General features: G+C 42.9%; 1 protein-coding gene across 1 annotated transcript in view; it reads right to left on the bottom strand.

The window, feature by feature from the left end:
- tenm1 (teneurin transmembrane protein 1) overlaps positions 1 to 7,008 on the bottom strand; it is an 873,954-nt gene extending 866,946 nt beyond the window's left edge. The window contains exon 1 of the mRNA XM_041195427.1: positions 6,789 to 7,008. Within this exon, the coding sequence (XP_041051361.1) occupies positions 6,789 to 7,008 (220 nt within the window). The remainder of the gene's footprint in view (positions 1 to 6,788) is intronic.
- Between the last annotated feature and the right edge of the window lie 20,532 nt (positions 7,009 to 27,540).

The following is a 27,540-nucleotide window of genomic DNA, read 5'->3' as shown; positions in this document are numbered from 1 at the left end:
TTCAAAAGAAAGGGACAGATTAATATTTCACATAGGATCCTTCTTTGGAACAACCCCTCCCAAAATATTACCCTTTCTTTCTTTCAGCTGCTGTGCATTTTTAATAGTCTATTTTTATTTTTGCCTTTTCCAGATAATTTGTCATAATTTCCTCAAATATCTGCTATTTTTCATACATACTGTTTAATGACTGAACAATAATTAACAAACTAATAATTTCCTAGGCCATAAGAGGGTAAACAAAAAAATACTTTCAGCCTCAACAATCAATCCTTCTCCCCCCCCGAAAACCCTAACTATTCACATCCTTTGCATAAACATTAATTCTTTCACTTTCCAGAGATGCAAGCCTGATTTCCTTGCTTAATCCTGATTTTCTCATTTTTTAATTTGCACCCTCTGGCATTTGTACCTTTCACTACAGTGAGCAATTTGCTTGGATCATTAATGAATGATATGCATTTATCATAAGTTTAAGTGTATCAGGGGCAATTTGACATTAGGCAAAGCTGAAGTCTCCTTAAACATACGCAATTCAAGTTCATGACTGCCATTAAATTTTCAATATGGAGCATTATAATTGATAGACCTTCAATTTCTCTTTGGCATTTTCTCGATTTTACTATAGCAGTCTTAATGGAAACAGTGTAAAGTACTGTGACTGAGTGAAACTGTGTTTATAAATCATGATGGCACTCCCAGGCAATCAAAATCATTTTACAAAGTTCGAAGACATTCTCAATGAGCTGAGAGAAGTCTACAGTGCATGGTATTAACCATTTTCACAGCAACATAAAGTCTTCCACGGTAAAAAAAATCAAGCCCCAAAGAATATAGTAAGGAAGTATTCTTTAGGAATGATTCTAAAACTAAATTTGCATACTGAGTTTGGTCCATCTATCTGGCCTTTCTGTCTCCTTGAAATTATATTTTATTGCTAGGAGTCCTTTTTTCACTTCACACTCAATGTTTTGAGGATTTGTAAAAATGGTTCTTACTTCTCTGTGAATAAGCTTCATTTCTTAACTTCTGCTTCCATGACATAACCATTCAAACAATTACTTTACAGTTCCAGAGACTTGCAAGATGTCTCAAGATAGTAATCTCCAGACAAAGATAAGTGCCTCCATTATCATCATTAAGTTACAATATCAGTGCCTTTACAACGGTTCCAAGTCGATCAGAACCCTTCTTTATCTTGTTAACAAATCTGATAATGCCTTCATACCATGTGCTTGCCTTTGACAAGTTGAAAGCATCTCACCTTTCATCTTCCTTTCTGATAACTCCTGCAGCTTTTAATCACAATTTAAGGCTATAGATATTTCATGGAACCAAAGACAACCATCAGATTGGCATGTCTGGTGTGAAATGACATGCCTTGGCCATATAGTCTAGATCATTATCTTCTCATTTTTATCCTTGACATTTTATGTTGCATGCTTTCCAAAATGGAGTGATATTTTCAATATAGAAAACATTAAAAGCCACAATAAGTTCTTCTGTGATATGCAATTGTATCAGTCACATAAAATCCTGTGACACATGACATTAAAAAAAGGTTATGCTTCTCATAACTGGTGACACCATTTGTTTAATAAATAATTTAATCTTGGAGTTCTGATTGGAGGCACAACTGACAGCAAGTCTTGTAACCACAACAAGGAGTAAAGAATAACAACAGCAGGAAATAAACTACAACTAGATACCTTCCTTTACTGCCCTTCCCACCCAGACCTGCCCCATCTGTTCTTTTGACACTTATTTCCCACAGTTGCACTGACAGCCCTCTGGTGTCTCTCCAAAGCAACCATTTTCATTTCTGAGACAGTCAAGCCAGTACATTATTCAACTGTGCATGTCATCATAGTCAAGCCCACAGATCACCTAACATCCATAAAGTGTATTTTCCAGTTGAGATCTTGGGTGATCAGGAACCTTTGCCTCTATTCGCTCCATCCAGTCTAAAAGTGTGAGGTCATTTGTATCACCCAAGCTAAGCAGTTTGGGAACTAAACCCAAGACCTTCTGGTGTGTTGCTATATGAGCAATGCCTTTATCTGCTGGACTGTAAGAGGTACTAACAAAAAATTAAGTGGGAATCTAGACCCCTTTTAAAATGTCAATACAACAAAATAGATCCTGGTGATGGGATAATATACTTACACCTGCATCAGTAACAACATTATAGGGGCTCCCACCTTGCAGAGTGCCAAGAGTTCAAAGGAAGAGAAATAGGCCTAGATCTTCCCGTCTCTGGATGGTCGTACCCTGGTGGTACCCTGGGAGATGTGATATGGGACCCTTGGAAGTCCCAGTGCAAGGACTCTGGAAATTTCCTGGGACGTTTCAATTTCTGATGGACAATTACCCTGCATCTGGAACCCTCTGAAAATGCTTGAGCTAGAATTGGACACTTGGGTCGGTTCCAACTTACCTATCTGGATATTTACCCAGGAAATGTTAGACAGGAAAAAAAGTTTAACTCCTGGGTAACTAGACAACTAACCCCAATCCACCCCTCCCCTGTGACTCCCCTTTGACCTTTCAATTTCCCCCTAAATCTCTGATTCCTTTGATTCTCCAACTCCTCCAGTGAAAGTAAAAGTCACTGTAGTTCCAGAGGACCATAGGCTGCCCTTTCATCAGAGAGAGGTGACTTGTGGTGAGTTTAAGATGAGGGTCACCACACCTCAGGCGAGGGGTAAGGTTGAGAATGCAGGGTCTTCATGGATGACATCAGTTGGTACAGGAATTGAATCCACGCTGTTGATGTCACTCTGCGTCACAAACCAGCCATCCAGCCAACTAAGTTAAACAATCTCCTAACCCTTAACCCTCCAAACCCCCGGACCCTCCAACACTTCCCCAACCTGATGGAACTTCACTATCCTGCCACCCTACCACCTTACCATGCTGCCACTCTACCCAGATGGCACCCTACACACCCTGCCCCCTACCACCCTGGTGTATTCATGTGATACGAACTGCCTGAAAACAGAACTATGGGCAGCTTTGGTGCGCTTCATGGGAAAAACAACATACCAATACACAGGGCTAGATTATTGTTTTTGTTGCATTCTTCTGTTTAGCGCAAACATACCAAACATACAAAAAAGATTGGTAGAAAAATAATATAGGTTCTTCATTTGAATATAATATTATGTACATATAATGGTACAGGGAAGCTATGTAGAACAAGTCTGACCTGCAGGGCAGCTGCTCTGTTCTGTCTACAGAGTACATGGGATTATACACCACGTTTTGTCTCATGGTGGTTAGTGATGGACAGCAATTTAAGATATGTTTTTTAAAGGTATGTCACCAGAGTGTTTGCTTGGGAAATGCAAGTCAGGCCATTTTCCAATGTTGGCAACCTTAGGCTGTCACCTGCGACCATACCTGCCATACTTTCATCTCCTGAAGACATGGGTGGGAAAGGTTTGGGTTTTGCCAAGGCAACATTGGAGGAGAGTGGGTGCTAATGTGGGCTAGTTTGAAGGACTGCCTTGGTTTGCTGGGACATCACCTTAAACCTCTGCCCTGAACCCATTCCACCCCCATGCCCCCTCATAACTCCCATGCCCCTCCATGCTCCCTCATCCTCCATGCACCTCCATGCATCCTCATGCCCCCATATCCCTTCATATTCCCGATGCATCTCCGTATTCCTATACCCACTCCATGAACCCTCATACCCTGTACATCCATCCATGCCCCTTATGTCCTCATGCCCCCTCCACATACATGCAAACCCTCATGCCCCCTCCATACCCAGCTTGTACCCTCCATACCCACCAATCCAGTATCCACTGTGTGCAGTTCTCAGCAAACATGTAATAGCAATGGAAATGCTTTAAAATCCTATTGAAACTGAAGGAACAGATGGCTCAATTTTTTTCTAAGCTACACCAAATGGCCAGTCATTCAAATAATTTCAGGAGCAGAAAACTGTTTGTTTCTCTAAGTTAAAGCAGCAGACCATTTTTTTTCAAATTATAAGTACCTTGGACATTTGAATCACCTCAGATCAAAACAATAGAGTTCCCAAGCACTGTTCTCCACAGCTTTGAAAATATAATAAAACTATTTCAAGTGGAGAAAATACTCCAATGCATCTCAAAACTTACACAATGCCAGTCAATGTAATAGTTAGTTTAACTTAGCAGGACAGAGCCCCATGATCAATCACTGAAGTTAAAACACATATACCTTATAATACAGCATCTAATTTTGGCATTTGAAGTTGTCAAAGCATTCAACACGTACCTGTCAGAATGTTCCCATATCGTAAGCAGATGTCTCCCAAGGTTCCTGAACTCTCAAACAGGCAGGTTTTTAGAGCCCTTCCAAAAACCACCTGACCCATGAAAATAATAGGGATCAGGAAATACAAATCCCCCCTAGTGCTGTCAATGGTGACCTCAATGTCAGAGGACGAGCACACAGGGTTGTGATCAGATTCTCACCTGAACCTCTTCTGCTTATGGGAAGACTGTGTGGCGCCCATTTTTATCTGGGAAATTTAAACTTGCTGTGAAAGAAACAAAGTTTTGGTGTTTCCCAACCCCACTCCCAACTCTAGGAGGACACAAAAATCCGACCCCTAATGTGAAGTTTCACATATGATCAGGTAGTGCACACCCAGGGCTGGATTTTATTACCTCTCTGGGGATAGGCTGAGAGAAGGGGCGCCCATAAAATGGTGAAGGAAGGCAGGGGGCGGAGTGCCCGCCACATTCCCACCACTTTAGAAATTTGCAAATGGCAGGCAGGTGGGTGGGGGGGGAAGGTGGAGGACAGACCTCCCACCCAGAGGGCTATTGTGACACTTAAGTGGTTAATTAGTCTAATCAGTCATTGACAAAAAAAACATGGGCCCGGATCTTCTGAGGAATGGCAATCACTGTTGGATTGTCGCTCCACTCCTACTTTTCTGCATCCTGGCTCTGCTCTGCATTTCTGGCCGGGGATCCCTACTTCTTCAAAAATGTGCAGTAATCGTCCATCAAACTGCTTTCTTGCAGTGCTGGATCATTGGGAGAGGACAAGCCATGCCCCCTTTTTATGGCATTATCTGCCCTATTTTGGTAAGTGTTCAGTAACCCACTGAAAAGCTTTGGATCATTTAAACCACTTTTCAGTGTTAGTGAACAAGTGTATGAGTGAATGGGTGGGTGAATGGGTGAATGTGTAGGTGTGTAAGTGGATAGCATGGATGAGATAAGTGGGTAAGTGGGTAGAGTGGTAGCTGGGTAGGGTGGTAGCTGGGTAGGGTAGCAGATGGGTAGGGGGCAATTGGGTAGGGTGGCAGCTGGGCATGCCAGGTGGCAGTCAGGTAGGGTGGTAGGTGGGTAGGGCAACAAGTGGTTAGGGTGGTAAGTGGGCAGGGTGGCAGGTGAGTTAGATGGCAGCTGCATAGGGTGATAGATGGGTGAGGTGGGTTAGGCAGGTGAGTGAGTGGGCAGGTTGGGGAGTGGTCGAGTCAGGGGGAATCAGGTGGTCGGAGCTAATCAGGTTGGGTTGTGGAGGGGAGTCAGGGGTTTGGGGGAAGTCGGGTGGTGGGGTTAGTCAGGTCAGGTAGGGGGAGTCGGGGGATCATGGGCGTAGTTGGAGGGGTCAAGGGGGGATTTGCGGGTATCAGCTGTATAGTTACACAAGAATTAAACTGGGATTTTTCTGTCTCACATTTCCTGGATTACTACTCAGGGAAGTAAGTTGAAACCGTCGGAAAGCTCTGACTCTAGTTAAGAGTCAGAGACTTTTTTGGAGGGTCCTGGGGAGCAGGGGACTTTCCCCTCTTGCCTATTGGAAGTTCAGACTTCCAGGGCAATTCCCATGGAGTCATTATGTCGGGACTTCCGAGGGGCCTCAACGTGTATCGTGGTAGTTGAAGGGGAGCTGCAGGGGTATGTCTCAACTCTGACAATCCAGAGACCAGAAGATCTGGGCAATTATTATAAGATTATGAAGAAAACTCCATGGAACGCTTAAAAGAATATGTCCTGGAGCTCCTGCTGCTTCAGTACTTCCATATTACCTTATCACTTTCAGATTCAGCCTTTCTTGATACAAAGCCACAGTGAAAATACATTACTTTTGATTTTGTTGTATTAGCAAATTCTTATAAATAATATTTCAGACCAACAAAATAATCAGCTGTGACAGGACACAAAATGTTACCACCTTACATTTCAAAGAAAGACTATCAATTGTGTAAATTCAGGATCAGATCCTTGTGAAGTGCAGAATATAGTCTAAAATATCAGCAATACACGTAACCTAACTCTTGATTGCCCATAGCTGACTTTCAGAAAAATATATTGGCACAAATTTCACAATTTTTGACAATTGGTCGGCTGCATTTATGAAATATCTTCTTACGGAACCTGATTATAGGAAAGTTACTGTTGTAGAACAAGAGAAACACGGCACACTCATTTTAAAAGAGACCAGAGTAACTCATAGTTCCATTTTTAATGTGGGTTTGAGTTGGAACTACCTTTTTATTCCATCTGATTGCAGGTGTAAAAAAAATAAATTACGGAAATCCAGATGAAGAGTCCTTTGAACTATACATCAGGAGAATACAAGGAGTTAACCTGCCTGACTGAGAAATGTGGAGAAAAACAAATTAAGCACATTCCAGGCTTGCCTTATTCAGTGACCCCTTTAAAATTGAAGATTGCACTTGATTCTTCACAGACAAGAATTAAGAGATGTGCATTATATATTCAGATTTACATTTAAAATTTGCAAACATTATGCACACAAAAACACACACATACCTTGTCTGGATTCCTCCACCGTTTGCATGATATCCTTCTTATGACTGTTGTAATTCATCCTCAGCTCCTTATTGAATTCATGAAGTGTTTCTCTAGAATTGTAGGATTTGTGGGGGCTTCTGCCATCTTCACTTTCATCAGAAGAACTAGTGTATGCCAATTCCATTTCGCACCTAACTTTCGGCAGTGGTTGATAAGGTTTACAATCCATCTGATCCATTTCTTGTAAAGCCGGCACACAGACATTAAAACAGGGAGTCCAGAATGTTTAATCGAGAATGACCTACAAAGAGTGAGGAAAAGTGTGTAAGACCCAATGGAATTGAGTTTCCTGTTTCTCAAATTTTCAAAAAAGGCAGATGGGTGGAGGAGTGATGGACAGGAAAGAAACACATCTAAACACCCTCACATTATCTCAAGAATTTGAAAATCCATTTACATCACAGATATACCATTATCATTCTAAAGTATGACAGAACTATAGAATTCTGCAGGACAGGAGGAGGCCATTTAGTTCATAATGCCTGGACAGATTGCTTGAAAGAGGTATCCACTTAGTTCCATTTTCCTGTTCTCTCTTTCCCTTTTAAAAGCTATTCTTGATCCTGATAGGCATTCACGTCCTAACAAAAATTCCTGGGGGAAAAAAATTAATGAAATTCTCCTAGCCTCTCCCTTTGCTCTTTTCTGTTGATCTTAAATTTATAGCTTCTAATTATAAACTCACTGGTCAGTGAAAATTATTTCCTTTTCCTATTTGGCCTGTCAAGCCCCTTTATCATGACACCCCTTCACCTTCAGGTGTAATGAAAACAGGCCCAGTTTCTGCAGTCTCTGCTTATAACTAAAGTCCTCATCTCTGGTACAACATTAATAAATCTCTTCTGCACTCTCTTTATGGCCTTGATGTCCTTACAAAAAATAGGGCAGCAAAACTGGATTCCATATTCTGAATATGCCTAACGAAAGATTTGTATAGGTTAAACCTAACTTTCATTGGCTTTGTAGTTTTATTTAAATAAACTTTTATTTATACAATATCAGAACCTATTTCCTTTTATTTATTGCTTTAGTGACTTGGTCTCCTCCTTTTACAGATTTGTGCATCTAAACTTCCAAGACTGTCTATTCTACTCCTATTAAAATTTTACAATTAAGTGTGCTCTTTATTCTTCATCCAAAATCATATCAGCTCACATTTCTCTACATTAAGTTTCTTTCATTGTCTATCTGCTCAATCTAAAAACTTTGTATGTCACCCGAAGCTGCTTGCATTCCTCTTCACCATTCGTCATGTTTTGGCAAACATTGATAATGCATCCTCTATGCCGAAGTGTAGATCATTTTTATCTAGTGAGAAGTACAATGGTTCCAGCACTGGACTCCTGGGTTCACCATTGTATACAGCGCTCCAGTTTGAAGGCATTTGTTAACCACTGTTCCTTTTTCTGCCCTTCACCCAAGCTCCCATTGACAATGACACATTCTCTTCAATGCTGGCCAGGATATTGCCCTTGTCAGACGGGCTCAGTGGGAAGCCAGCTGCCACCTGCGATCGGGGCTGGACCACGATTTCATGCTGGTGGGCCAATTAAGGCCTGCCCAGCGTGAAACACCGCTGCAGTGCTCAGCGCTGCCTGTCTTGGGGGAGAGGGGAGGAGGGTGAGCGGGGAACTTTGCGCATGCATGCAGGTGCACGCAGGAAAAGCTCCTCGAGTCACAGAGCTGCTTCAGAGCCAGAATTTTTAGCTTGTCAGGTGAGTGCACGCCAGACCCAAACGAGTGTAAAATGACGTGCGATATTTTGGTTGGCGGGCAACCGTGGGTGTCAGCAACGCGCCCGCTGACAACTAAAAGGCCTATTAAGGCCATTAAAGTAATAATTGAATAACCTTACGGTTGGCGGGCAGGCGAAAAGGCCAAGCAGCCTTTGGATTTTTCAGGAAACCTCATCCACAGGCGGGATGAGGTTTCCAACAGCAATTAAAAATAAAATTTAACTTTAAACATTTCATTAAAAACATGTCCCTGCTCATGTGACAGTGTCACATGAGGGGATGTTTATTAACGATTTAAAATTCTTATTTTTTATTTCTTAAAATCTTTAGCTCTGTGCCTCAGGGAGCTTTTCCTGTGCACACCTGAGTGCATGCATGAACTTGTATGCTTGCCTTCCTTCCCTCTGCACAGGCAGCGCTGAGCTCTGCCATGTGCGCTTCACACAGTCACGTCCCGATTGTAGGTGGCAGTCGGCTTCCCGTCTGCTCTCGCCCGCCTGTCCCTGCCGAGCCCTCACGGTGAGGGCAAAATCCTGGCCAAGGAGTTTAAGAAATAAAAATAAAAATTTTAAAAATGTAACAAAACATGTCCTCTCATGTGACTCTGTCACATGAGCAGGGACGTATTATTAATGAAAAGTTAACATTTTTATTTTATTTTTAATTGCTGTTGGAAACCTCATCCTGCCTGTGGATAAGGTTTCCTAAAAAAATGTAAAGGCCACTTGACCTTGTTTCCTGCCCACCAACCGAAAGATTGGACGGACAGCGAAAAATTACATTTAATTGGGACTTTACAGATGTCGACTGGGAATCCCCAGGAAGCTTACCAGCAAATAGACTTGAAATAACAGGCTATTGAGTCACCAGCAGCAGCCCTTAGGTGAGACTTTAAAGGGGAAGTGAATGTAATTAAGAGGGAGTGATCAGGAGTGGGTTGGAATCAAAATGAGGCTAATTAGGAGGAGGGATGATAATGGGAGGGGAGAGAGGGATTGAAATCAGGACATATTAATGCCATGAATGGTAAGTTGAAGTTGGTCCGATCAGAGTTGGGGGCGGTATCAGCTATGAATTTTTTTATACATTCAGAGGACATGAACACCACTAGCAAGGCGAACATTTATAGTTCATCCCTAATTGCCCATAAGAAGGTGGTAATGGACCACCTTCTTCAACAGCTGCAGTCCAAGTGGTGTAGGTACACCCACAGGGCTGTTAGGAAGGGAGTCCCAGTACGTTGAAGGAATGGTGATATATTTCCAAGTCAGGATGGTGTATGACTTGGAATGGAATTTGCATCTGGTTACATTCCCATGCTTCTGCTGCCCTGTCTCACTTGGTGTTAAAAATCATAGGTGTGGAAGGTGCTCCAGAAGAATCTTTGGCAAATTCCTGCAGTGCATCACGCTGATGGTGCACACTGCTCCTACTGTGCATTGGTGTTGGAGGGAGTGAATGTTTAAGGTGGAGAATGGAGTGCGAATCAAGTGGGCTGCTTTGTCCTGGATGACGTTGAGTTTTTTGAGCATTGTTGGAGCTGCACTCATCCAGGCAAATGAAGATTATTTCATCACACTCCTGCCTTGTGGATAGGTCTTGGGGAGTCAGGAGGTGAGTTACTCACTGCAGAATTCCCAACCTCTGACCTGCTCTGATAGCCACAGTATTTATATCACAGGCCCTGTTAAGTTTCTGGCCAGTGGTAACCCCCAGATTGTTGATGGTGCAGCATCCTGTGATGGTAATGTTGTTGAAAGTCAAGGGGAGATCATGAGATTTTCACTTGTGTGTCACAAATGTAATTTGCTACTTATCAGCCCATGGCTAAATGTTGTCCAGGAATTGCTGCATGCAGGCATGGTAATTGGAGGGATTGAATTTGTCCTGCTTTTTGAACAGGACATATATGAGCAAGTATACGACACTAGCTGTATTGAAAAGGCTTGGCTAGGGGCTCGGCTAGTTCTGGACCACAACTCTTGATATCACATCGAGTGAATAGAATTGGCTGAAGACTAGAATTTGTGATGCTGCGCATCACAGGAAGAGGTCAAGACGAATCATCCATTCGACACTTCTAGCTGAAGATGGTTGCAAATGCTTGAACCTCATCTTTTGCACTGGTATAATAGGCTCCACCATCATTCAGGATGGGGGTGTTTGTGCAACATCCTCCTCCAGTTAGTCATTTAATTGTCCACCACCATTCATGACTGATATTTGATCTGATCCATTTGTTGTAGGCTTGCTTAGCTTTGTCTTTGTCATGCATTTGGCCCTGTTTCACCAGGCTGACATCTCATTTTTTAGCTGTGGCTGGCAATGTCCTCACGTTGTTTTTATTCATTCAGGGAAGTGGGCTTCTCTGGCTGGGCCAGCATTTATTGCCCATCCCTAGTTGCCCTTGAGAAGGTGGTGGTGAGCTGCCTTCTTGAACCACTGTAGTCCATGTGGTGTAGGTACACCCACAGTGCTATTAGGGAGGGAGTCCCCAGATTTTGACCCAGCGACAGTGAAGGAATGGCGATATATTTCCAATTCAGGATGATGAATGACTTGGAGCGGAACTTCCAGGTGTTCACGTTCCCATCTATCTGCTGCCCTTGCACTTCTAGATGGTAGTGGTCATGGGTTTCGAGGATGCTGTCGAAAGAACCTTGGTGAAGTCCTGCAGTGCATTTTGTAGATGGTACATGTTGCTACTACTGTGCATTGGAAGTGGAGGCAGTGAATGTTTGTGGATGTGGTGCCAATCAAGTGGGTTGCTTTGTCCTGAACAATGTCAAGCTTCTGGAGTGTTGTGGGAGCTGCACTCATCTGTTTAATTCCTGGCTCCACATTCAAGAAAGTATGTATTCAAACATACTTTGCAATGGCAGTCTGCACCCTTTAAGGGATAGAATTTAGGCTCTATGTAGACCTTTTTTTCCCCAAATGCATTGTGAAGAGTGCTGGATACGTTCAGGGCAACCATTTATGTATAGTGTCCCTCAAACAGACATCAGACTCCTTATTTGCATATGCAAAGGATCCTATGCCTGTTTCAGGAGTGGGCACTAGATTCCATGTGAGATCTTGAAGAATGTACTGTAAAGTAGCAGCTTCTAGGCACACCAGAGAAGTGCTTGCTTGCTCCAGAAAGCACGGGTTTGTTACAAGCCTTGGATTTTCATTGTCAAGTGAGAGGGAAAGGGTAACCCTGTGAAATACCACCCTTGTAGCAACACCAGGTGTCTTGTGTAGTATTACTGGATGTTTTATAGATTAAGAATCTATTTGGACTGTTGCCTGGAGAAGGGTGTTTCTTTGGGAGCCCATCTAAGTGGAAATCTTTTAGGAAATGTCCTCAGACTAAATTTAACAGTGTAATATAATCTTATGTGTCTAAGTTTTCTTTCTTTGTGTTAATAAATGTTTTAATATAATATTTAAAATCTGTTAAAGTGGTAGTGGAATCTTTACTTATGGCATCAGTGCACGTACCTTCGCGTAATACAAATGCAAATTGAAAATTGTTGTGATAGCTTGGCTAAGTTTCCCTTTGGGATTTGGTCAGCCTGGTAATTACCCTCTGTCATATCATAGCAAAACTGGGAGCTCTTTGTGGAATTTAAAAAACAAATTCCTTTAGATTGGCTTGGAGTTGGTGAATCACAAGGCTACGAGTGTGAGAAGAACATTATACTCAGGAGCTGATGTTGAGGGATTTTAATGTGGTTAGACTGTGAACATGGCTTTAGCAATTACTAAAGATTTTTCTGTAAGTAGAAGATGTAACCCTGATTGGTTTACAGAAAGTAACCAAGGCTCAGTTAACAGAATTGGTGGATAAGTTGCAGTTAGGATTAACCACAGGGGTGAAGAAAGCAGACATAATTGAAGTAATAGCGCAGCATTTGAAATTGGAAGGGATACCTGAAACGAGTGAGTCACCTCTGGAGGTAGTGAGACTTCAGGTGCAAATGAAGAAGCTTGAACTTGAACAAGCAAAGGAAATGAAAAAAAACATTAGAGGCAAAAGAAAAAGGATGGAGAATGAGCATTTCAATAGGAGCAAGCAGAAAGAGAGCAAACAGAAAAGAGAGAAAGAAGACAGGAAAGGGAATTGGAAATTGAGAAGTAGCAAAGGAGGGAAGAGAAAAGGAGAGAGAAAGAGAACACCAGCTTCCAAGGCTGGCAGTTAAAATAGAGGTGCCAGAAGGGGAAGAAGGGCTCATTTCCAGACCAGAACCTAGTGGGGAGATGTTCAAATTTGTACTGGCTCTTCCAAGATTTGAGGAAAGAGATGTAGAGGCATTCTTTATTTTGTTTGTGAAGATAGCTAAGCAAATGAAATAGCTACAAGAAATCTGGACATTGCTTTTACAGTCTAGGTTGGTAGATAGAGCTCATGAAACATATGCATCGCTGATAGAAGAAGAATCTGTGGAATAAGATAAAGTAAAAAAAGCTATTTTAAGTGCATATGAGTTGGTTTCTGAGGTGTACAGGCAGAAATTTAGGAATGAAAGGAAATATTCTAGACAGACTTATATTGAGTTTGCGAGAGTAAAACAAAGTAATTTTGACCATTGGATACGGGCATTAAAGATACTGTTATGTTTTAACTATGGGTCGCTTAGCTTACAAACCAGTTGCACGCTTATCTGTTGGCTGACAAGTCAATTACAATATACGGCAGACACACAGACCAATATGAAATGAAGCACATACTATTTATTTACACGAACAACAGAGTATTAACATGATGTGTGCTTTTCCAGACAGACCCTACTCTAGACTAACATTAACCTGGAAGCCCACGCTACACAGTTATTGGGTCTTACAGTCACATGGTCAACCTGCTCATAGTCTCCTGAAGGTGTATTACACCTCAGATTACCACAAGTAGAGACAACATTTGCAGCGATGACAGGCAGTTCTGGTGACATGTGGAAGTCCCACCTTATGCCAATCAATGCGCATTAGAGCTTAAAATGGCATTGGGCCTGCTGGAGTTGGCGGAGGTGTGTTCCCCATCATGGCCTCCTCCGTTCAGATACTTAAACGTATATTTTCCTAAGACTATATTGTGGACGCCTCTTCCCGGAGAGCCCCCGCCATCCTGTAAACTCAGACCATTAACTCTGCTTCTGTCTTCATGAATGCTGGCTGACCTGTTGAATATTTTCAGTATTTCCTCCCTTTATTTCAGATCTCCAGCATCCATGGTACATTGCTAATGAATTTTATTCTGTATTGTGACCTCTAAAAGCTGAATCAATTTAACCCTCTCTTCTTTCTTGAACAGAGGTGCATTGGTGGTTCCCTAATCTTCTGACTTAACTTGCTACATCCAAGGCTGTTTGAAAGATTTTGGTCACAGATTGTGATCTTCTTCATGACTTCTCTCAGATGCTGTCAGGACCTGGTGCCTTTTCCACTTTCAGTTCTACCAACATTCTTACCACCACTCTTTCTTTAAACACTCCTGATCTTTTTCTTTATTTTTGCTTGCCCTGTCCATTTTCTGTATTCTTGTTTGATTTTCTTTTGATTTTTTTGGCCTGATCCTCTTCTTTAAGTTCCATACTGAACTGTATAGTTTGCATTCATTGCCTGTGGGAAACAGCAGCTGCAATGAAACACTAAAAGGATTCTACTTTCAGTCAGTCAATATAATAATGTAATTGAATTGGCCATGAAAGAACAAAAAATCTGACCTAATACTTACAGTACATTCAACACAGATCAATCTGTGCTCTGATTTCATAGACACCTCTATTTTCTTCATTGAACAGAACCAGTCGGCGTCAGTGCTGAGAGATTGATTCTTTAGGAAGACAATTGGATGCGAATGACAAGAGACCTCAATGACTGGCTTTCTATCAGGAAAAGACGACTTATCACTATTTTAATCTTTTAGCTTTGGTGCTTTCACATTCTACCAGCTTATTTTTCTTTAAGAGGCACTGTTTGCTGCTATACAGTCAAGAACAGTTTTTGAATATACAATAAAGAGAGGATCTTTATTTGATATAAAGTGCCATTGGATAGTATTTTTATTTTCTTCAGCACTGTTCAAGAAATGGGTGCCTATTACTGTAAAGGAGCTGTATCATCGTGTCAGCAAACTCTGTCTGTTCAATGGTACAGAAAGTAGAATAATGGCATAACTATGACTATGAGAATTCCCTGGGGATATACAAATATATTGCTATTTTGTTTCAGTATAAAATGCTTTAAAATTGTGCAAGTGTTACCATAAATCTAGAATGCACTGAAGTTGTTATATGAAGGCCCTTTCAGGTATTTCTTTTGCACTATTTGGGCAGTGGAATCTAACTTAGGGCAGTACGAGCTTAGGTTTTAAAAATGTTGGAATTTTTCTTTGGACATCCTGAGCAATTCACAATTGTATTACATATTTATGTGTTATGAGAAAGTGGATGCTCCTTCCTATCATTGAAAAAAGCTTTCTGTGTGCTAGTCACACCCCTAGATGCAGGCCTCACTTCTTGTTGTGTGCAATTTTCACCAGGGACAGTTCCTGTCATAACTCGGTTGCTCCCAGCTCTTCCTCAAATTCTACATTTCCAGTCTCAGGTGAATAGTGCAGAATCTGTGCAATCAAAGTATAGCCTTACTATTTCAAAGCAGTAAAACCCAGACTCTGTTTCACAGTATCCTTGGAACATTAATGTTTACATTTTCCCTGTTTAGCGCAAGATACTTATTTACAAATGCACTTCCTCAAAGGACTGGCTATGCATGGACACCAAAGATAGCGGTCATGTCCACCTTAGCTAATTTGAACTTCATTTCACATTTGGCAATGGAAAGATATGCAAGTATGTAAAGGGAAAAAAATTCTCATTATTATTTAGAGTCACTGGATCAACTCAGTTAAATTATTGCAGTGATCTTTACTGTAAAACACAGACAACGTATGAAGGGATAACACATAGGGTCATTGATAAAATATTTTAATATACCGCACGGCACTTATGCTTAAATAATTTGCGGCTATGATGTTACATATGGATTATATTGCATTGTCCAGCAAGCTTCCACTTGCTTCCTCCCTCCTAATATCTCAGCTGTAACCAGGAACAGTCACGTTGGGACTTTGCACCTGCATCCTACTAAATCTCCACATAGTACACCCTCCTTCATCAGGAAAGCCACAGAGATTCATAACTAAATTTTGAAATAGCTCTATTAAAACATGGTTTGGATATTCTAAAACAACCCAATTCCAGAAATCTATATAGGCCCACAGTTCTGCAAAATATCTTTCTTTGTCTAAAGGTCTATGCAAAAAGCTTTGCTGATCAATATCAGGGTGCTAGTGTCAGCACGATGAATAAGGTTCTTCAGACACAGAATTCAGTGACCTTTGAATGAGCTACTTAATGTTTTTTGTGCACAAAGGAATGTTTTTGTGACCTTTCCATCATATCACTGACAGGAACTATACCTCCGCTCAGAATTCTGCATATTATTGTAAAGATTAAGTGTCCAAATTGTTGTTTGCAGTGTACCGTGCACCTCAGTAAACACGCAAAGTTTGTCATCACAACTGTAAGAGTCTGTGTTTTTTTATTCATTCATGGGATGTGGGTGTTGCTGGCTAGACCAGCATTTATTGCCTATCCCTAATTGCCCTTGAGAAGGTGTCGGCGAGCTGTCTTCTTCAACTGCTGCAGTCCATGTGGTGTGGGTACTTCGACAGTGCTGTTAGGGAGGGAGTTCGGGGATTTTGATACAGTGAGAGTGAATGAATGGTGATAGATTTCCAAGTCAGGATGGTGGTTGGCTTGAGGAAAACTTGCAGGTGGTAGTGTTCCCATGTGTCTTCTATCCTTGCCCTTCTACATGGTAGCGGTCGTGGGTTTGGAAGGTGCTAAGGGGCCTTGGTGAGTTCCTGCAGTGCATCTTGTAGATGGTACACACAGCTGCCACTGTGCGTCGGTGGTGGAGCAGGAATGTTTGTGGATGGGGTACCAATCAACGAGCTGCTTTGTCCTGGGTGGTGTCAAGCTTCTTGAATGTTATTAGAGCTGCACTCATCCAGGCAAGTGGAGAGTATTCCATCACACTCCTGACTTGTGCCTAGTAGATGGTGGACAGGCTTTGGGGAGTCAGGAGGTGAGTTACTCGTTGCACGATTCCAAGCCTCTGACCTTCTCTTGTAGCCACAGTATTTATATGATTAGTTCAGTTCAGTTCCTGATTAATGGTAACCCCCTGGATATTGAAACTGTTTAATACTCTCTGTGTAATACTACTTGCCTGAATTATTTTCCCCAAAGTGTTGTCAGTTGCCTTGTAACATTTTATCAAAACTTCAGCGCTAAGGATAGTGCTCAAAGGAGACAGAGGACTGAAATCATGCCCTCCTAGCTGAGGAGTCAAATCTATTCCCAGGACAATTCTATAGGTAAAATGTCTCTCTATATTTTCTCTATTTAAAGGTAAGTGTCCAGCTTACAGTTATATCCAGTTAGAATGACAAAATAATTTGTGTGTTATTACTTCCCAACTTCCATCTTTCACAATTAAAGTGAACATTGCCAGTTAGTTCTACATTTGAACAGAAAACCCACCCCTGAATGTGACTCTATCCCAAAATGCAATTTACTAATGGAAAGTGCCTGACAGAGATAGATGGTTTCAAGTGATAATCATCTCTAGGGTTCAAACCCTGAAAGTAATAATGGTTTGCAAAGTAGCCATTAAATCACCCACTGGCTTCATCCCATTTGGATTTACTTACTAAATTGAATAATTTCATTACTCAATATTTCTCATTTGCAGAATTTATTCAGGTATGGGAACTGGGACTAATTTGCCCCTCATTCAGGCTTCAGAAATGCTGCATTTACTGCTTTCAAAATGTCACATATTAATAATGATTTCCTGTATGGCTCCTACCATACTGTGAGTATCAATATATTTTAAAATCAATTTCAGAGGATTCTGAAGTACAGAATGCCTTCCTGACACAAATAGTAGCAAAGCTGCTCACTAATAAGCTTAACATCTTGAGAGATTTAGATTGCTCCAGAAATCAGTGTAGATGGACCTTTAAAAATAAAGACCAAGAAATTCCATTGGGCATTTCTGACCTCCGATCATAATTTCTGTGGGAAAGTGATGAAACCCTCACAAGAATGACAAAAATGCTCAATTTCAGCCACTTATGACATTTCTCCGGAGGCTCTCCTGATCTCCTGTCAACAGTAGGTCAGGAGAACCCATGTGGCATTTCAGGGCAATTACTTTTTGCTTCTTATAATCTGCACTTCCAAGAATTTCCTTACCTTATTTTGTTCTTTAAAAAAAAGCACTTATTTAATAAGGGCTGACAAGACCTTCTTGAAACATTTATAACTTCTATCATGCTTTCAAATCAATTTTTCTGAACAGGGACTCTCAAAGCCATCTGAGTGACAAGGAAGAAGATGCACCCTTCACTGTGGTGGAACTCAACAGGCTGAATTTTCTGGGGACATAGACTATTTTTGGCCATTGGGACCATGTACAGGTCTGTAACTTGGCCATATTGGAGCTGGATGTTTTCTGGGTAAATTTTCTGGAAGGCAGCCAATTAGAAGGCTGCCCCCGGGATTGCCATCCAATTAGGGATTATGGCAGGTCGAGGAGGAGGGAGGGCTAATTGACGCACTAGGAGCCTTCACAGAGTGCTGCTGAGGTGAAAGCCTCAAAGGAGGAAGGAGTGGAATGGTTGTGAGAAGAGCCAGTAGTCATCTCTGCACCCAAGCATTGTCTGTGACAGCAGTCTCCAGGAACTGCTCTTGCAGTGACAAACCTCTGCCTGCAGATGCCCTCAAGGCTTGCTGTTTCCATCATCAAATGGTCAGATTGCATCTTATTTTCATACCACAACAAGCTCTCGCTGTGCAGCCACCTCCTCTGTGTAGCTGAGTTTCTCACACAGCGTCTGCGCTATCCTAATTGCATTGGCCTTGGATAGTTTCTGCTAATTGCCCATTTAACAAACTTAACTGACTTCCCACCACTATCAGGTGGATTGCTAACACCGCATAGAAGCTGACTCTGGAAAAAGCGGGAGGAGGCTAGAATAAGCTGGGGAACCTGCACAGCACAATTTTCTCTGATTTTTCTCACTGCCCCGCCTCCAAACCTGTCTCTCAGGGCCTGGTAAAATTGCCCCCTCCGTCTCTCCAAACAAGCAAATAGACAAAGCAATTGCGCAACATTTTGCTAGTTTGAACCTGTGGCATGAAATATGCTAGGTTTGGGGTTGGGCAAGTGTGGGCTACCTTGAACCAGATACAGCCAAGTCAATCCCCGACCCTACAAAACATCCGTGACCCCTCCCCCTACCTCGCACAAGGCCACAGCTCATCCCCTCCTAACCAATTTTCATAATAAAGAAATGACCTCAGCCCTGTTGGCGAGTAAAACCATCCAAAAATACAAAGTTGTGCAAGAACCTCAGGGGTGAAATTTCACTTTGTACACAGATAAGTACGAGTTAAGGATTTCTCCTTTTTTAAACAAAATACTTACAATACACAACATTTTGTGTTTTGTGCACTTTCAGATGCTTTAGGGTGATCCTAAAGTTGTTTACATAACTGAGTGTAGAATTGTAATGTACAATCAGTGAATTTGCAGAATTAGTTATACAGCTGCCTAATGGGTATAAATAGCATTTCAGTGCACTAATGCAACTATGGAGTAAAATATGAAGAAGAATGCAAATGTAAGCAATGAGAATGACCATGAATAAACATAAGTAGAAATACATGGAAGCTGCCAGATACATTATGTCAACATAAGTTACAGGTGTCGCATGTAATTTTTGAAGTAGCTTTCTGTATTTCACCCAAATTTATCCCGTAAGCTGGTAGAAATACAATGCAAGTGATGTCATGACACCAGCCAAAAAAATGAAAACATGGAAAGATTCATGAGGGAAAGATTGAACTATAATTATTCACACAGCCGCTGAAAATTCCAATGTACTTAGTCAGCTCTCAAGAATCTGGACACAAGGTACTTCATATTCAGGTAATCTACACATAACATCTTAATTTTGTGCTACTGCCAAAAAAGTCACACAGGATATCCAATTCATTCCACTCAAGCCTTTATTCTCCTTGCAAAAAAAGTAAAAACGAGTGAGCAGCTGGACACAAGGAATGGGGGAAAATATATGTATCATGCTAGAAACATGCATGAAATGGCTCTGCCATGCCTGTAATGCGTGCCTGAAAATCTTCCCCCAAGGCTCACTGTAAATTGCATTTTGAGCCTCATCTCTATGAAACTGGCAAGCTGGCCCCACCAATGGGACATCGCACTGCCATTTACCAATAAGGGATCAAAGCACCAGTGGAGAGTTGAAACAAAAACAAAAATTGCTGGAAAAACTCAGCAGGTCTGACAGCATCTGTGGAGAGGAAGACAGAGTTAACATTTCGAGTCTGTATGACTCTTCATCAGAACTAAAGAGGAATAGAAACATGGTGAAATATAAGCTGTTTAAGGGGGTTGGGACAGGTGAAGCTAGATAAAGGGCCAGTGATAGGTGGAGGCGAAGGAGAGATTGCCAAAGATGTCATAAGAAAAAGGACAAAGGGATGTTGACAGTGGTGATAAAGGATGTGGTAATGGTGACATTAAGGGTAGAAAGCAGGATGGCCCGAGTGGGGGTGAAATTGGGGGAAGGGATCGAAATAGGCTAAAAGATGGAGATAAAACAATGGATGCAAATACATTTTAAAAATAATAATAGGAATAGGTGGGAAAAGATATATATATATATATATAAAATATATATAATAATTATTAGAAAAAGCGGATCAAAAAGGGGGTGACGATGGAGGAGAGAGTTCATGATCTGAAGTTGTTGAACTCAATGTTGAGTATGGAAGGCTGTAAAGTGCCTAGTCAGAAGATGAGGTGCTGTTCCTCCAGTTTGCATTGAGCTTCACTGGAACATTTCAGCAGGCCAAGGATGGACGTGTGGGCATGAGAGCAGGGTGGTGTGTTGAAATGGCAAGCGACAGGGAGGTCTGGGTCATGCTTGCAGACAGACCAAAGGTGTTCCGCAAAGCGGTCACCTACTCTGCGTTTGGTCTCTCCAATGTAGAGGAGACAGCATTGGGAGCAGCGAATGCAGTAGACTAAATTGAGGGAAGTGCTAGTGAAGTGCTGCTTCACATGAAAGGACTGTTTGGGCCCTTGGACGGTGAGGAGGAGGGAAGTAAAGGGGCAGGTGTTGCACCTTCTGTCCCCTTTTTCTAATAATTATTATATATATTTTTATAAATTTTTTTCTTTTTCCCACCTATTTCTATTATTATTTTTGAAATTTATTTCCATCCATTGTTTTACCTCCACCTTTTAGCCTATTTCGATCCCTTCCCCCCACCCCACCCCCATGAGGGCCATCTGTCACTGGTTCATCTTGCTATCTACCCTTAATGTCACCATTAGCACATCATTTAGCTAATATCATCATCGTCAACATCCCTTTGTCCTTTTGTTTATGACATCTTTGGCAATCTCTCCTTTGCCTCCACCTATCACTGGCCCTCTATCCAGCTTCACCTGTCTCAACCCTCTTAAATGGCTTATATTTCACCACATTTCTATTCCTCTTTAGTTCTGATGAAGAGTCATACAGACTTGAAACATTAACTCTGTCTTCCTCTCCACAGATGCTGTCAGACCTGCTGAGTTTTTCCAGCAATTTTTGTTTTTGTTTCAGATTTCCAGCATCTGCAGCATTTTACTTTTATCAATGTAGAGATGGCCTGGAGGAGAAGAAGACGAAGGCAAACTGGAGGGTTGTGATCACTCCGAACAAAGCATTATAAAGTATTTACAAGTCAAAAACAGACCTATGCCAGTGTTTACACTCAACCCGAGCCTTCTCCCACCTTTTTTTATCTAACCCCATTGATGTATCCTTTCTCCCTTGTGTGGTTATCCAGTTTTTCCTTAATTGCCTCTATGATATTCACCTCAACTACTCCTATGGTGGCATGTTCCACATTCTATCCATTCTCTTGTTGAAGAAGTTTCTCCTGAATTTCCTATTCAATTTATTAGCACCTAGCTTATATTTATGGTTCCTAGTTCTGACCTCATCCATAAGTGGAAACGTCTCTTCTACATTTACCCTATCAACTCTTTTATAATCTTAAAGACCTCTAATAGGTCACCTCTCAGTCTTCTCTTTCCTGGGAAAAAGTGCCCAACCTGTTCAGTCTTTTCTGATAAGTATAACTTCTCAGTTCTGGTACCATCCTAATAAATCACTTTTGCACCTTCTCCAATCCAATGTTTTTTTATATAATATGGTGAGCAGAACTGTTGACATTATTCCAAGTGTGGTCTAGACAAGGTTCTATACAAGTTGAACATAACCTCTCTACAGTCAATTTTATATAGAAATGAACTGCAGAGCTTTGTTTGTTTTTTTTCTACAGCATTATTAACCTACGTCATTACCTTTAGTGATTTATGTACCTGTATTCCCCAAATCCCTCTGTTCCTCTACCATTTCGACAGTTATTTTTCAAGGAGCATGTGGCTTCCTTCTCCTTAGTAGCAAAATGTTCAACCTTGCACTAATCTATATTGAAGTTCATTTGCCAATTAAATGTCCATTCTGCAGATTTATTAACATATCAATGTATTTCATTGCAGTTCTCCACTGTATTTACTAAACCCACTAATTTGGCATAGTCTGTAAATTTTGAAATGGCACTTCCAAGTCTTGAGCATAATTTTTTTCTGTAAAAGTTGAACATCAGAAATCCTAGCACCAATCCTTGCACAACACCACTGTCCACAACTTATCAATCTAAGTAATTCCATTTAACCCCTACTTCTCTGTTTAACATTTCATAGTCAGCTTGTTATTCATTCTGCTATTTATCCCTGGACTCCACATATTCTAACTCTAGTCACGAGTGTACTGGGCAGCACCTTATTGGAGGCTTTTTGGAAATTAAAATATTACATATCTACTACATTACCCTTATCTACCTTTAGACCACAAGACATAGGAGCGGAAGTAGGCCATTCGGCCCATCGAGTCTGTTCTGCCATTCAATGAGATGATGGCTGATCTGACAATCCTTAACTCCACTTTCCTGCCTTTCCACATAACCCTTGATTCCGTTATTGATTAAAAATCTGTCTACCTCAGCCTTGAATATACTTAACAACCCAGCCCTCTGTGGTAAAGAATTCCACAGATTGACTACCCTCTGAGAGAATAAATTTCTCCTCATCTCTGTTTTAAGTGGGTGCCTCCTTACTCTGAGATTATGCCACCTGGTCCTAGACTCTCCCACAAGAGGAAACAACCTCTCAGCATCTACCCTGTCAGGCCCCCCATGAATCATATGGCCAGAATCTTCTGTTTGGCATGCTGGGGCGGGCTTCGCACACTGACACGTAAAATGACAGGTGGTTACATCGGGCGTGCGCCCTGACATCACCACGTGTCATTCTGATCATCCGTTCGGCGGTCACGCACTGGAGTCAGGTGCACACCCGTCGAACTGTCAAAGGCCTGTTAAGGCCGTAAATAAAACAACTAACCCAACTAAGAAAGCTGCCCGTCCAACCTTAAAGTTGGTGGGCAGGCAAAGAGCCCAGACGGCCTTGGCATTTTTCATGAAACCTCATCCACGGGCAGGATAAGGTTTCATGAAGGTTTCATTAATTAAATAAAAACTTTTATGAAAATTTATAAACATGTGCCAGCTCATGTGACACTGTCACATGAGGGGACATGTCTGAATAATTTTATTGTTTTATTTTTTCCAAGTTTTAAACTGAAGTTAATCTCCCTAAGGCAGCTCTGTGCCTCAGGGAGATTTCTGTCCTCTTTCATGCACATACACACACGAACGAGCGCAGGCCCCAACTCTCCCTCCTCCCCTTGCCCACACAGGTAGCACTGAGCGCTTCCGGGCGTGCGTCATACTGGGCGGGCATTAATTGGCCCACCCACATAAAATGGCGGTGCACAGCTGATCACGGGCGGCCACCGACTCCGCACCGGCCCGCGCCCGCTCCCACCCTGCCCGCCCAACAGGGAGAAAATTCAGTAAGGTTGCCTTTCATTCTTCTAAACTCCAATGAGTACAGGCCCAACCTATTCAACCTCTCCTCATGAGAAAAACCCTCCAAACCCAGCATCAAGCTAGTGAACCTTCTCTGGACTGCGTCCAATGCTAGTATATCTTTCCTTAGATAAGGGGACCACAACTGTTCACAGTATTCTAGGTGTGGTCTAACTAGTGCCTTGTATAGTTTTAGCAAAACTTCCCTAATTTTATACACCCTTTGAAATTCCTTTTCCCTTTGAAATAAAGGCCAACATTACCTGTTGAACTTGTATGCTAGCTTTTGGGATTCATGCACAAAGACCCCCAAATCCCTCTGTGCTGAAGCTTTCTTCAGTGTTTCTCCATTTAACTAATATTCAGTTTCTCTATTCTTCTTGCCAAAGTACATAACCTCACCTTTTCGCACATTACATTCCATCTGCTACGTTTTTGCCCACTCACTTAACCTGACTATATCCCCCTGTAGGCTCCTTGTGTCACCCTCCTCACTTGCCTTACCATCTATTTTTATGTCATCTGCAAACTTGGCGATAGTACATTCATTTCCCTCATCCAAGTCAATAAAATATATTGTGAATAATTGTGGCCCCAAAACTGATCCCTGTGGCACTCCACTAGTTACAGGTTCCCATCCTGAAAATGCCCGCTGTATCCCAAATGTCTGTCTTCTATTAGTTAGCCAATCCTCTATCCAAGCTAATATGCTACCCCCAACACCATGGGCTCTTATCTTATTAAGTAGCCTTATGTGTGGTGCCTTATCGAAAGCCTTTTGGAAAGCCAAATATATTACATCTACTGGTTCCCCTTTATCTATCCTGCTTGTTACCTCCTCAAAGAATTCTAATAAATTTGTCAGGCCTCAGATGGGCCACTGTAGTTGGGGTATATATTGGGCTGAATTTTGTGCTTGACGGCGGGCAGGCCCCACCGACTCAGTGGCAGGTGGGCAGCCAATCGCCGCTGCCGAAATGGGCCTCCGCTTTTTGTGGTCAATTAAGGCCCGTCCAGCGGGGTTGCAACCCTGTTTACATCGGGAAAATCAAATCGGCAGCGGGCGTGTTCAGACCACCGGTTCCAATGGGGAATCGGCAGTCTGTATAAAGAGCTGCCAGGCAACTCCTTTAGGTTGTTCACCATGGCCACTCATAGGGCAGGATATGATTTGAGGGAAGAGGAGGAGGAGGGGGGAAGGCTGCAGGATAAGCCAGAAGGGGGGCCACTGTGCCCCTCAGTTCTCAGATGCCTGCCTTGCAGTCCTCCTCCAAGAGGTGTCCAACCATCGGGATGTCTTGTTTCCAGAGGATGGGAGGAGGATGGCCCCCCCACATCACCAGGCAGGCATGACAGGGGGTGGCGGAGGCTGTAAGCTCTCATGATGCTGTGTGGCATGCCGGAACACAGTGTCACAAGCGCTTCAATGATTTCTTGCGCTCTGGAAGGGTGAGTACCATGTCAGCCTTGGCCATTTGACCCAGCAGGTAGACTTAGCCTTTGAGGCCCCCATGTCTTACTGTCATTACTACAATGGGCATTTGGCACATGCTGGGTGGGCAAACAGATAGTGACCATGCTTACATCAGCCTCAGTGGTTGAGGAGAAGATGGGTTCTCCCTGCAGCATATGTTGGTGTTTGTCGCATTTGAGTAGTCTGGGGGCAAACTGCAGGGGACGCAGCTAGACACATACTCATAACTCCAACACATGTCTTATTGATGGTGATGAGATGGTGGAAGGAAAGCCTGAAGGTGTCGTGGCCAAGAGCCATCTGCTGGCCTCAGTGCTGCACCTAGTTACACCTCCTTGCCATGGACGCTAAGACCCGTGTGTTATTCCCCCGTTGGGGAAGGGGGTTGGGACCAGCCATTTTATCTTCTGGGGATTGATCACCAGTAGTGTGGACAGGAGCTGCTGGATGGGCCACTGTGGTTGGGGTGCGGCATGCGCGTGCAGAGTACATGAGCAATCAGCCCCAATAAATGCTATTCTCTGTATTGCAGGCAAAAACTGTGAGCAATATGAGGGAGCAGCAGTGGACAGGTGGTGGGCACGCCGTGCTGCAGCGCCTCACCACCTATGAGGAGCAGGCCATGGAGCTGGGGAGGAGGCAGCCGGCCAGGTCGACAGGTGTTGGAGAGGCTGGGGTCCAGTGGCCAGGTATTTGAGGTCCACAGTCCCATCCACTCTGTCTCCCCACCATCCAAAGCACTGATGGTTGCTGCAATCGTTAATGCTGCAACACTGCTCATTCACAGACTGAGACACTCAGACGTGTGGATCATACACAAAGGTGCCTCGGCCTCTTGAGGATGTGCGTCTCTGGCACCTTCCAAAGTCGCCTTATCCCATTTGTGACCACTATCCCCATGGCCTAACATGCTATGGCATTGCTGCTGCACAGCCAAAGACTTATTGTATCTTAGGAGCATTTGTACCTCTACTACCCTTTCAGTCAGTGCGTTGCACATTACTCTGTCCAAAAGGTCCTCAGCACCTCACCTGTCAACCTCATGGCGCTCAACTTAAATAAATGCCACCATGTTACTCATCCCTGCGCCAAGGAGAAATGTTGCCATCTGCCCACCCGTTCTATGCCTCTCATAACGATATGAAGGTCAATAAAGTGACCTGTCAATCTCCTGTCTTCCATGGCAAATGTCGCAAGTGTTTGCAATGTTTCCTCATCACTCCAACTCTCCAGGCCAGCATGCATCCAGGTCAGGTACCTCTGCATTCTCCCCACTCCAATGCCATCCCTCCCATGAAGTGCAGCTCACAACTGGATGCAGAAGTGTAGATGTGGCCTAGACAGCGTTTTCTGCACTTGCAACATGACCTCCCTTTTCCTACATTCTATTCCTCGGCTAATAAAGGCAAGTCTGGCTTCAACCTTGTTAAACACCTTATTTTCCTGTTCTGCAACTTAACAGGGCTGCCTAGCAAGGTCCCTGTAATCATCATGACTTCCCACGGTCCTAACATTACTCATGTATTCCTGTACCTTGCTTGTCTTGCCCAAGTGCTTAACTGAACACTTATCCACATAACATTCTATGTGGCATTCCTTAGGCCACCTGACCAGCCTGTCTGTATGGGCCTGTAATGTTTGGGCCTCCTCTTGACTATTTACCACCCCACCAATGTTCGTCTCCTTAGGTTCTTGAAGGGTGAACGACTTATGAGGCTGGGGGGGAAAGGGATGAAAGGTGTTACTGACTGAATGCTAACTGATGCACTGTCCTTGTTAATTTCAGCATCACCACCGCTTGGCCGCCCCCAACAAGTCCGGAACCCCCCCATCACATCTGAGGGCCAAGACTTGCACCTTGTGGCACATCATTTCAGTCAGCTAGGCACCAATGCAGCGACAAACACTTCGGTGGGGAATATAACGTCAGCTAGTGTCCTGAGGCACAGTGGAGAGGGCATTTCACAATCGCCGGAGGAGATGGCAGGGACAGAGAGTGCCGATGGTGCCAGCAGCTGGAGGACTGCAGGGGACCAGGCACATGCTGAGTCGGGCAGTGATGATGTGCCTCTGGAGATGTCACCAATGCAGTAGCTGCAGGACAAATGGCAGGATGCGCAGAAGCATCTGGCAGGGTTGCATGAGGGTGTGCTTCATTTGGTCTCTTTGGTGGAGGAGCCCAGGCAGACAGTAAGCGAAGGCATGAACCTCAGGACAGACCTTCAGGCTTCCTCCACTGAGAGATTGGTGATTCTCATGGAGAGGGACTTCAATCAGGTTGAGACTCTTCTGATTAGGTTACGCTCTGACCTGCATTAGCCCTCACAGCGGTAATGGCCACGGGTGGTCATTCCCAATGTGGGAGATGTTCTGGG

The sequence above is a fragment of the Carcharodon carcharias genome, chromosome 9, assembly GCF_017639515.1.
Source record: "Carcharodon carcharias isolate sCarCar2 chromosome 9, sCarCar2.pri, whole genome shotgun sequence".
NCBI classification, from domain to species: domain Eukaryota; kingdom Metazoa; phylum Chordata; class Chondrichthyes; order Lamniformes; family Lamnidae; genus Carcharodon; species Carcharodon carcharias.
This window is presented reverse-complemented; position numbering and strand designations above follow the sequence as displayed.